The 13192-nt window shown below is 33.3% G+C and overlaps 1 protein-coding gene across 2 annotated transcripts in view; it reads right to left on the bottom strand.

Moving 5' to 3' along the window:
- The window catches only part of LOC144441480 (rab GTPase-activating protein 1-like), a 33965-nt gene that overhangs the window by 20320 nt on the left and 453 nt on the right, over positions 1 to 13192 (bottom strand). Inside the window, exons 2-4 of one of the 2 annotated variants that reach the window (XM_078131062.1) lie at positions 12150 to 12650; positions 7581 to 7812; positions 5234 to 5414 (exon numbers count right to left, since the gene is read on the bottom strand). In XM_078131062.1, the coding sequence (XP_077987188.1) occupies positions 5234 to 5414; positions 7581 to 7812; positions 12150 to 12633 (897 nt within the window). In that variant the 5' untranslated portion in view covers positions 12634 to 12650. The remainder of the gene's footprint in view (positions 1 to 5233; positions 5415 to 7580; positions 7813 to 12149; positions 12651 to 13192) is intronic. The other variant, XM_078131063.1, reaches the window with a different exon arrangement.

Below are 13192 nucleotides of genomic sequence, written 5' to 3'. Positions count from 1 at the left end.
CAAAACATAGGCATGTGTGTACAGACAGACAAAGACTGACACACACACACACACACACACACACACACACACACACACACACACACACACACACACACACACACACAAATATGCATGCACATGCATACATACATACATACATACATACACACACAAACAATGCATGCATGCGCACACATACATGCAAACACAAACACACACATACACACACACACTTTCCTATCTATGCCAATAAAGTATTTTATTGATGACAGAGTTAATAAACATATGATTCATGTAATAAACATAACTACAGCTCTAAGTATGATAAGACATAACTACATTGTACAATGTATGATTAATGACAAATTCATGTCACTGTATTACTGTATGCACTCTAAAGATCTCAAAACTCAATTTGAAACCTTCATGCCTCATTAAAGGGGCACAAGCTGAGTTGAAATGTCTTTGGGCATAGTTTACGATACACGTTTGTCAGGTACTCACAGTATTGTACTTACTGAAGTACACTTTAAATTTAATAGCCACAACTTGCAATTAACTGAACTCAAACCGGGTATTAAGATACATTTTTGTATAACTCATAAATGATCAGATGACATAATTTACCATACATACCAAAAAAGTTCAAAAAATCCCTACTATGCAGTCAACTGTTTTAACATCGTCAAAAGGCAATTTTGATGTAAAAGAACGCATGCATAGACATTAAAATCATTTAAAAATAGTTTAATCAAGGTTATTATGTAAGTAATTTCACTTGAGTAACAGGATTATAAACTCAGCCAGTGCTACTTTAATACAAAGAATTCACACATAATTTTACTATTACAGTAATATAATCACGTCATGAATCATTGCTGGTTAAACTTTATCATATCCATTCACACAAACATATTTCAGTATGCAAAGCATACACTGATACAGTTCTTATTTCAAACGAAACATATGACCTTTCAAAACACTGCCTCTTATAATAACACTAAAACTGCAAAGATTATTTCTCACAAACACCATGTGTATCTAGACTTTTAGATATTTCCTCTATAAATCTTAACTTTTTAACTTACTTGCTCAAGGCTGATTTCATTGACATCCATATTTTTTACAAAATTGGTCTATACTTCTGTGTATTATAATTTCTATATTTATAATTTGGGTAATTATTGATAACAAATACTACATCATTGCAAGATTACACACATCTGTTATGATTCCCATACTGACTATACATAACGACATATTTCATATCAAAGGTTTTCATCACATTATCATATCCAGTGTTGCTGTGGGAGCCCTCTCCTGAAAAGCTTCCTTATTGATGTTTATGATAATGAAACATGTATTGATATATCTCTGCTTTAGTTACAAGCTTACACATACTGGTAGTTGGGTAAATATTCACTATTGTTTTTACATGCAAGTACAATGTTTATGTAATAATATAATGGATGTATGACATCATGTAGCAATAATGTTATGTCTACACATAGTGTGCCATTTAATGAAAGAAAACATTGAGGAGGGGCAGAGGCGGTAGAGGTCAGTATGATAAAAAGTGGGTTTCTTGTGAGTCATCACAAATTATGGGATATAGTATCACTATAGGGTTATAGAGTATCACTAGATTTTGGTATGTCACAGGCAATTCTTATGTACCAATGGATGGCATGTCATCCCTGCATAAAACACACTGCCAATAAGCTTACTTGACATGGTCATTTTATACACCAACCACATTGAAAACACTGCAAAGTGAAATTGAACCATGTTTGGTTTAATTAGATTCTAGGACACACAGACTACTACACATTGTATCTAGACTACCAAATAAGTAGTAGTCCAGGGCACATAGACTACTAAACATTATATCTAGACTACCAAATTAGCAGTAGTCCAGGTGACGTAGACTACTAAACATTGTATCTAGACTACCAAATTAGCAGTAGTCAAAGACACATAGACTACTAAACATTGTATCTAGACTATCAAATTAGCAGTAGTCAGGACACACAGACTACTAAACATTGTATCTAGACTACCAAATTAGCAGTAGTCCAGGACACATAGACTACTAAATATTGTATCTAGACTACCAAATTAGCAGTAGTCCAGGACATACAGACTACTAAACATTGTATCTAGACTATATACAGTCAGACCCAGGAAGTCAATAGAAAACTGTAACTGAAATTGTTCACTTAGATAAATCGGACTACCAAGAGTAGAAGATAATTCCATGAATTTCAAATTTATATTCAATACATGTCCATGATATGACTGAAATCCATCTGTATTGACAGCTTCCATCACATAATGACTATTTCAGTATATCATGAACTACAAACATTCAAAAATATCAAATTACGAGAGAAACTATGATTCTCAAATTCCATGATATGTTGAAAGTAAAAATCGCTTGTTGCATTGCTGCCTGGTACAGGTTGCATTTCAGTAAAGCATATTTGTCTCTGACATTTAGATTACTGTAATTTGAGTGAAAAATCTAAACACAGCAAATATACCATAGATGAAACAAATTGGCTAGCAAAACCATTCAGGTCTGTTTGACGTTTATCTCATTTCATTTCCTTTACATGCGGTGTTCATTTACATTTGAACAGATTTTGACAAGACTAGTTTGTACAATGTAGCCATGCAAGGAGAAACATGTCAGTTAACTCTCCATTAAATCATGGTTTGGGTTTTTACAAGTATCATCTAAAGTGACAGTAATGTGGTTCATCTTATCATGGAGGATAACTGTCTTCCTAAAATCCCTCTTTTCAAATCACAGCGTGTTCTTTTGTTGTTGTACGTTCATTTCCTATGTACAGTGGAAATGAAGCCTTGCCTTCAATTGGCGACTAAATCTATTTTTTTGTACAGAAGTCATTTCTTTGTTGTTAAAATTTTAATTGTTGGATATTTTGGAAGATAACGATAAACATCTTCAACTTGACATTAATTGCAATCATTAAATTTGGCTGTTTCCTGTTTTACTTAACTTGTAGTTATTTGTGTACAAACAAGTACTTCCTGGTAGAGAAAAGAAATTTATAAGAAATTTTGGTACACAACTACTTAACAATCAATGTGTTTTCAAGTGATTACATATTAATATAGACAGTACAAATATTTTGAACTGCCACACTTACAACTTACTGTACAACATTTACTTCAGTTTAGACACACTTCATTTTGTCAAAGCTTCTGATGTTATTCTTCCAATGTATATCTGTAAGTCATTTCAATTGTTCACGAAAGGGACAACATGATACAGTTTTCCAACATTTCAGATTTGAAATTAATATTCTCCTAAGAAAATGTGGGAAGCCGATACACAGCAGATATTCTCTGTAACTGTTAGTATCTAATAAAAATGATATGTCATTATGTACATCGACATAGACTATTTACAGAATATGACATCCTCTTAGATATTTTGACAAATAATAGAATTTGACATTAATGCATGCCTAATGGTACAGATAAATGAAACAGGACATCTCATGAATATTCAGATCCATGACCTTTAACCTCTCCCTCACAGATCAGTTCAATGAAAGTTTACTGACATTCAGATATTGACCTTTGACTTTTCATCCACCAATAAAATTCCATGTAATATGATCTCATGAATATTCAGATCAAGGACTTTTAACCCTTGATATACCTGACAAAACAGACAGCTATGACACAAATTGCTAAATTCCATTTCACTTTAAATTATCTGTCAAACAGATAAACGTATCATCTGTTTTTTGGGGCAAAGGATTTTTTTCTGACAAGCTCTTCAATGTGTTTTATAACTATGATCACAGTTGTCTATACAATATAGTCTATGCAACATTAGAATTAAGCTTGTTATCATTTCTATTCTTTCGCTCTGCCACTTTCTAGAAGTGTCAAGGACGATATTTCTGACATGAATTATAATTTATAGCCTAGAATCTAGTCTAACTTTTCCCCTAGCATGCCTAGTATTTTGCTCTCACTTTTCCCCTACCATGCCTAGTATTTTGTTCCCATTTTTCCCCTACCATGCCTAGTATTTTGTTCCCATTTTTCCCCTACCATGCCTAGTATTTTGTTCCCATTTTTCCCCTACCATGCCTAGTATTTTGTTCCCATTTTTCCCCTACCATGCCTAGTATTTTGTTCCCATTTTTCCCCTACCATGCCTAGTATTTTGTTCCCATTTTTCCCCTACCATGCCTAGTATTTTGTTCCCATTTTTCCCCTACCATGCCTAGTATTTTGCTAGCAGCCATTTACTAGTATTCAAACCTAAAATTAGATTACGATTTCCTGTAGTGACAATTTGAATATGGTAATTATGTTTACATCATAAAGCTCAACCCTCTGAGTTGATTCTAATCATGTGGTGATACTATTGATATCATCTCACAGCCACAAAATCTTAAATCTCAATAAGAACTTGCACCTGATTTCTGACCAAAGCTTCCTGACAGTGAAATGATACTAGCCAAATACCAGACGTGGTAGAGGAAAGGTGAAAACAAAATCCCCTCATAACTGGATTCTAGGCTAGATGAATCAATGATAATAACATTTGGTACAGACAGAGAGTTACAATATAACAGTAACACTCACAGACATGGTTTATTTGGTGAAGACATTGTTTTGACTAACATCTGAGACACTGTGTTCGTTGTCTGAGATGACGCCGGCTGTTTCTGATCTAGTATTGAATGTGTTGTGCCTGGTAACCTTGACTGATTATCACTTTTAGTGAAACAACATTGCATTTACACTCACACATTTACTACCGACTCATAACTCTCCCAACTAGGTGCTCGGGCTCTTCATGAAAGGTGTTTTCACAAGGAAAAAAACGATGAATGGTTCAATATTGTAACAATGTTGAGCAGACTGTACTTGGACACAACACTGGTCTTGGTTGTAAGAATGCCTTTCAATGGTATGGAGCTCATCTTATTATTTCTGAAGTTGATACTTTGTAGCTTTTAGCTTTTCTAGCAAAAGTACTTTCTTCAAAACAGATATGACTTCAGTGATATTTTCTACACTTTATTCCTTGGTCTAACATATATAGTGAAATTTTAAATACGACTGCAACTTCTAGAGCTATCTGTGTAAACATCATCGGAAAACTGACATAGCGGTAACATTGTATTTTGCCATTCATTTTTTTGGCGATGAGATTATTTCAACGAAGAAAACAAAGTGAAGGATGGGAAGTACTTACTGCTTCAGGTATTTCGCATCTAAAGACGTGACACTGAAATATCTCATTATTTCTCCTTCCATGACCAGTATTGAAGGCAAAACAATCATACTCATGGGTACCTTCAGCGCCACGGCAACAGAATAGGATGCTTGTGATTGGATACTCGGCAATCTGTGATTTGCCATCCGGTTCAAGAAGTCTGAAATAGAAATATTGCCAGTCAAGAAATCGTACTCTAATGCCTGAATGATATGGACACTCGCAATGAAATGAAAACCTCTCACAAACCTATGATCAACACACTACTAAAAGGTAAGGGGGGTAAGCAAAATAAATTTAAAATATTTGGAATTTAAAAAGGAAACATCACAAGACATGCAGCTTTTGTTTAGAGGTAAATGCATTGGAGGGTTTTTTTATTTGTAATAGAAAGTAGCCAATATACCTTATAAATTCTGAGTCCGAAGATTGAGTACTAGAATTTTGAAGGCAAGGACAAAAAAGAAAGAAAAGGAAAGGGAATTATATGGCTAAACTCAATATTTTCAATTTCTACAAGTATCTATATTTGTGTGTTTTTAATAGATTTGTGTCATTTTGGGGTTATCTGAATTCCCATGGCAACCAGAATATAGTAAATTTTCATTCCTATCAAGGTTTCAGCCTCTGGATTACAGTTATTTATACTTTATACAAGCCAAGTTGAATGTGTTCAAACAAAGAATATGGATTTATACACAGGTGACTGTTATGAGTCATGATAATGCTTGTCTGCATCACTCGTTCTGTGATGCTCCAAATACGAGTTTAATACCCAGCAACGTTCAAACCGCAATAACTCTTTTCATTTTCTCATTTTTCATAATCTATGCTTGTGCAGGTATAATTACATTCTTCACCATTATTTTTCTTCATTCAGTCAGAAAATATTTATGACCTAAGGGGTTTTGTAACGTCTTATCTTCAACTCAATATGACAAGGCCCCTTAGGTCATGCATATTTTTCTGAGTGGAACGAAACAAAATATTGGGGGAATTATCTAAATGTTCATTGTATGTTTAACCAAATACAAGATATATAATGGGATATTCTGCAATAAAATAAGACGTGTCTATCTTATCATGTCTGTAACAGCAAATTACTAATTTGATACGAAATCATTCCACAATACATTTTCTTTCATAAAATATATATTCGTTTATCTGGTATGTATTCAAACTATAAAGATTTCCCAGCTTTTCTTATTCTGCTGAGTAATATGTGACATTGGTGCTATTTGAGTTGGCCTTGTAGTAACAACATCCTTAGTTACAAACATATGTACCTTCCTTGTACTTCCAAACAAATATTGGAGAATACTCTAAACAAGTAATGAGACTATTCACAATGTACACATACATAGCTGGTACAAGTAGGAGAGCATCCTGACTGCATGTAGTAATATCTCAATGCAAACACAATTTGGTAAAACAAACACTTTGCTTGTACAAATATTTCTTGTCTGCATAATTGTTTTATTTTGAGGCCGAGGTGTAATATTTTTATCCCATTTTAACTTGCATACATACATACAAAATGTATCTGTGTTCATTACTCATATTAATCATATTTCTCATTTAACAATATATTGAATATTATGCAGATCAATATCAAAATATTATAATTTAATAATAATGATGGCGGCGGCTATTTATTAGCTTTCTATAAACACAGGTATCTTTTAGAGTCTACATTTTTTATTATGCCTTCATAGAATATTTGTTTTAAAAGTCAACATTATAACAATCTAGTGGTTACAGGATATTCTTAATAGCAACAAATGCTGTACTCAGCTATTTGATAAATCAATGTAGTATGTCTTTCAAAAATATGAATTTGTAACTTGTGTTCTTACTTTGTCCAGTAAACCAAACACATTGTCAGTTAAATTCAAAGAAAAAATCTGGGGTGATCATACGTATTTTTGAAATAGGGTCAAAATTGAATCAAAATTACTACAAAGTAAACAATTTTAGAATCCAATATGGCTGCCAAATACTGTGTCATTATAAAACTCTATGGGGAAATAAAAGATCAAATCAATTCCTTGAAAACAAGAATGTGAAACCCCACAATCTCTTTTATTATTTCAAAAGACCAGGAACAAGCTTTCATACGGCAAGATTTTGAGAGATTTTAAGGTCTTTGATTTTAAAGGAAATTGCTCTTTGAAGCACATTCTGAGAGTTTGGATGAGACAGACAATACAACCTTGTACTATACATTACGTAATTTTAATTGATATACTTTGATTGTTTATCATAATTTAATCACAAGTTGTCAATGACAACATCAGGACTATCTCTCTATATACTATGTACATACCTAACAATGCCTTCTGAGTTACTGGGTACTGACAATACCACTTCCATAGCATTGGAGCCATGTGACTGTTCTTTCAGGATACCCATGATACGAGCCGCTTCTTTCTCACTCCTTGGTGCATTCATGGTGGCTGAGCCAAGATAAATGATACGACTAAACACAGTGTATTCTCCATCTATTTCTTCGGGGTCAGTTGATGGAGATGGGGTTGATTCAGATCTTACTCTAGTACCTATCAAGATACAACAAGAACACACATTCAACCTATTGTCATATCTAGGGCTCTGTACCGTGACAAATGAATTTAAAGAAATTCTGAATTTTTGGTTTAGTGAGACCCAAGTTCTATCACTCAGTACATCAGAACAGAAACAACATCAGCAAGTTATCATCTATTTACACATATTGAGGGAGGGAAAAACTCTAATCTATTCTCAACTTGCTTTACCTTATTTTAACAAATAAATAACAATTACAAAGTGAAAGGATAAATATTCCTAAATAAAAACAGTGATCTCAAATAATACATACAAGTATAGAGTACACTGAGATGAAAACATAAACTTGTCTCTTCCCTTGTTTTTATTATGTATTAACAATAATCACAAAACAGGAAGTTTTACCCTGGTTTCACAAATGTAATTTGAAACTGTTAACAGTGCCCAACTTCCTGGCTAACATTGTGCTGGATAAAAATAGAAATTTAATGTATACATAGCTCATTTGTTTTTGTTAAGGGTAGTGAGTAGGTAAATGCTACTTGATTTTTTAAGATGTTTTATTATAAATAATGTTCTACACAAATTGTATCATAATGTACTACATTTTACCATCTCTGTCACGATTTCAAAATAGAAGCCAGCACGGACGAAACAACATGACCTGTCTTATAACCTATCATCCCAGGTATATTGTGTATATATGTATCTAGATTACCAAATAAGTCCAGGACATATACATGTAGACTACTAAATATTGTATCTAGACTACCAATTAGCAGTAGTCCAGGATACATAGACTACTAAATACTGTATCTAGACTACCAAATTAGCAGTATTTCAGGACACATAGACTACTAAACATTGTATCTAGACTACCAAATTAGCAGTAGTCCAGGACACATAGACTACTAAACATTGCATCTAGACTATCAAATTAGCAGTAGTCAGGACACACAGACTACTAAACATTGTATCTAGACTACCAAATTAGCAGTAGTCAAAGACACATAGACTACTACTAAACATTGTATCTAGACAACCAAATTAGCAGTAGTCTATGACATGGACTACTAAACATTGTATCTGGACAACCAAATTAGCAGTAGTCCATGGCACATACACTACTAAAAATTCATAAAGTCTGGGAGATCTGTGGAAATAATTTAGAAAATTGCAGCTAAAACTGTTCTCAAGTGTTATATCTGACCATCAAGTATAGACATTAAATTTATACAAAACATTAATCACTGCGATAGATACATGTACATTGTAAGTTAGACCCTGTCAATTCTACTTTCATTTTATTTGCTCCGTGACCCAAGTTATAATAATGTATATGTATACTACACATACTGTATTCCTCAGTGGTTTGTTTGGACTCACACAGTGTACAATTCTGTTATCAATCCTTCATTTAATGATTTATAACATGACAGTTGTCATAACTTTAATATTCACATGGCACTACTAAATCATGAAATATTAAATAACACAATAATCATATTTGGAACTTGACAATAAATTTTCTGTAAATTGAAAACATTTTTGCTTTTCCTGTATATATATAGTAATACAATATATAGTCATCATGTACTCTAATACCAATGCAAAAATGTATTAATTATGAAATGTCTTAATTGTGAAATATGCTAATTATGAAATATATTATTAATTGTGAATTGTTAATTATGAAATATATTATTAATTGTGAATTGTTAATTATGAAATGTATTATCAATTGTGAAATTTCTTAATTATGAAATGTCTTGTGAAATTTGTTAATTATGAATGTCTTGATTGTGAAATTTGTTAATTATGAATTGTACTATTAATTGTGAAATGTGCTAATTATGAAATATACTTTAAATGAGCACACTTCAGGCTAAAATACCAAAGATTAACCTATCAATTATAATTAGTCTTAGTTTAATTGATTTCTGTGCTGTTCATTTTGTCAAGGCAAATGACAATAATTGCTAATCATTTTATATTTTGAATTTAAGTAGTATGGTGTGTGTGTGTGTGTGTGTGTGTGTGTGTGTGTATGTGTGTATGTGTGTGTGTGTATGTGTGTGTATGTATGTGTGTGTGCGTATGTGTGTGTGTGTGTATGTATGTGTGTATGTATGTATGTGTGTGTGTGTGTGTGTGTGTGTATGTGTGTGTGTATGTGTGTGTGTGTGTGTATGTGTGTGTGTGTGTGTGTGTGTGTGTGTGTGTGTGTGTGTGTGTGTGTGTGTGTAAATTACAAAATGTAGGTCTCTCCTCCAAAGATTGCTGAAGGTTGTTACATCTACCATGGGTGACTAGGGTCTATAGGTATGATATGAGTGACCTAAAAAAGATTGGCCCTCACATCCGCAGTGGTGACGACAGAAAGGGGGAAAGAGGTAAAACTGGTAGTGCTTCCCATGCAATGTATCATAGTTTAGGTGGGGAACCCTGGTAAAATGATGTGGGAACCCCGGTAGATTTTACCTACTTACCGCCCTTAAATAAAACACTGGGTGTTTCAAATATTTCCTTTAAATCGTGATCACTGTTTTTTTTAAAAAAAACTAATTTCAGTTTCTCCAGAAATCATTCAGAAATTTCAAGCAGGTTCAGTGTCTCTGTTACCTTGCCAAGAGACAAGACTGTCTTAAATTATGCCACCAGGGAATGTTATTCAGATATAGGTCATGACCTTAATGTCAGAAATGTTCCAATATCACTAGTCACATGTTACATTTTGTAAATGTTCCTTTATTTATTCAAATATCATAATCTCTATCATTTACTTTCTTCTCACATTTTCCTTTGTGTGATTTTCAAGGTCCTGATTGTTATCAGCAATGCTGTCAAAACAGCCTTCATTGACTCTAAAAATAAGTAAAGTACAGGGGGTGGAGGGATTTGAACTGAAAATCATGACTCAGTGTATCCAACTGAAAAAGACCATACCTCCACAGATATGTCTACTCTGATACATTTCAAAGTGGCAGCTACAACAAATATGTACATTTCATAATTTGATAACTAGCTTATAATTTAATGTGGCACAAGCTGAGTTTATAAGCTTTTTACTGACGTCAAAATACTTTAATTTAACTATTTGAATATCAGTGCATACCTTCTATAACATTACAGTTGTCTTCTGGCATTGTTGGAACAGTTGATTGCATAGTATGGATTTTCTCAACCTTTTTTATACGTATAATAAATTACGTCATTGGATCATTTATAAGTTATATCTTAATACCAGGTTGTAGTTCAGTCAATTACAAGTGATAATCAAGTAAGTAAAATACTGTGTCACAGTGAGTACCCTTTAAATATACAGCAAGAATTACACCCCAAAAGAAATAACTCAGCTTGTGCCCCTCACAGGAAATCAACAAGGTCTGCTAATAATTAACCTGATAATTAAAATCACAGGTGTACAATGTAAATATTTACAATATGGCTACTGATAATACTTTACAATAGACATTATTGTCTTATACATAACCTAGTTTCAACTGTTAGCAAACTTCTCCTACACATATTTCTGTGTATACTCACAACTATAAATAGAATACTATTTGAAATATCATTATTATTCATAAAGTTCCATTTTATAAAACAGCTGGCAGTATATTTGAACAAAGAATTTCCTTCATTTATTTTTGTAAAAATTCCAGGAAAAGAAACATGTTTTGTGTTTTTTCTGGCATGCTTAATTTTTGTACATGTCCAGGAAATCATCGACCAATCATGACTTACAAATGTAGGAAAATCAAGATTTTCTTCAAATCTCAAATGACACTGTGTATATTATATTATTATTTTACTGTTCGAGTTACTGTCATACATGTAAATCAGGAAAAAAAAAACTGTTTTTTCATCTATCAGCTTTGATATCATGAAGTTTAATTTTATTTTACTTCTAGAGCTGATATAGATAATGGCTGTACCAACCTACTGAACTGAACATGGCAAGATGGGATTGACCCAAATCTTTCAGACATTTTTGTTTTTTTCATTGGTTATCGTTTCAAAGGACAGTAAATTCAACTCACTTTAATACAGGCTTCTCTTTATCCAATTATCAGTGTTTCGTTACTGAAGGTTTTCGAACCCAATAACAGTAAGGGGAATATGGTAAAAACTAACCAAATTTTGCATGTACTGATAATGTTCGTGGATAACCCCTGTCATGTGGAGGGTCTATACCCCAGTAAAGTAGAAGGAGAACCTGTAAACACTTATAATGGAGGTGTGGGACCCATTGTCAAGTGAACATATCAACACAGAAATACTAATATTTCATATGTAAAGCTTTGCTGGGATCTTATCATATATTAGAGAGAACTAAACCAATACTTACGACTTCCTAAATCCTTTGGTCTCTCCTGATTTGTGTCACAGTTAGCCGATACTGCACGTGGCCGATTCAAAGTACTTTTATAAAATGTACTTTCTCCAATATTTGTTGATATTTCCCTGCTTGGCAAATTCTGAATTATTTTTCCTCCATGACTGCCAGTCTTTTCTGTATCACTGTTTGACCGTTTCAACCATATATCCTCGCTGTCATTGTTCTCTTCATTTTTTTGTTCACCAGGTACAGCAGTCTTAGCACTGTTCTCAGCCTGGTCTTTTAAAACTTCCTCTAAATTATGTTTCAATTCCTCCATGTTTCCGTTGCCTGCTATTTTCAATCCTGTTTCTTCTTTGACAGTTTTCAAACTTCCACTACCACTACCATTGCCATCCCCTGAATGTGTAGCTCCTTCAGAGGGTGACACCAGCACATATTCCTCAGTTGTCGACAGTGAGTCGGTGGAACTACGACTCACTGTATCGTCCATCTAGATAATAACAATACCTAGAAGAATTAAATGGGAGGAATAACTATATTACATGAATATGGAAATATTCATATACAAAGTTTCAATCTCTCTTGCTCTCTCAAAGTCCTGGTGTGTAATCCCAAAAGTGAACACACACATGTAGTTTACAGTAGTATTTTTCCAAAACTTTTTTTAACATGCATGTCCGCCTCAGCGTCTTTCTAATGTTTCTCTCTGATAGATGTACTTTGTATATCGACATCTTGAATTATCTACAGAGTAACTTTCAATTCAACAAAGCAGCACGATGACTTTCCCTTTCATTTATTAAATTTCACAGTAGCTTTATGTAAATTCGTCTTTAAATTATCCACATTGATACGTTTCAGCATGGAAGTATAACCCACTAATGTGTATCTAATACATGGTCCACGAACTACATGAACTTTGTCTGTGAAACCACGGTTTCCTGTCAATTTTTATATCTCGCCTCGTCTACATTCTCTCTATTATTATTGGAATTGCGAAACTTCCGCATTTCTATCTAGTCGCTAGTCAGTCAAGCTTGCCAATGTAC

This window comes from Glandiceps talaboti, chromosome 10 (genome assembly GCF_964340395.1).
Source record: "Glandiceps talaboti chromosome 10, keGlaTala1.1, whole genome shotgun sequence".
NCBI lineage: Eukaryota > Metazoa > Hemichordata > Enteropneusta > Spengelidae > Glandiceps > Glandiceps talaboti.
This window is presented reverse-complemented; position numbering and strand designations above follow the sequence as displayed.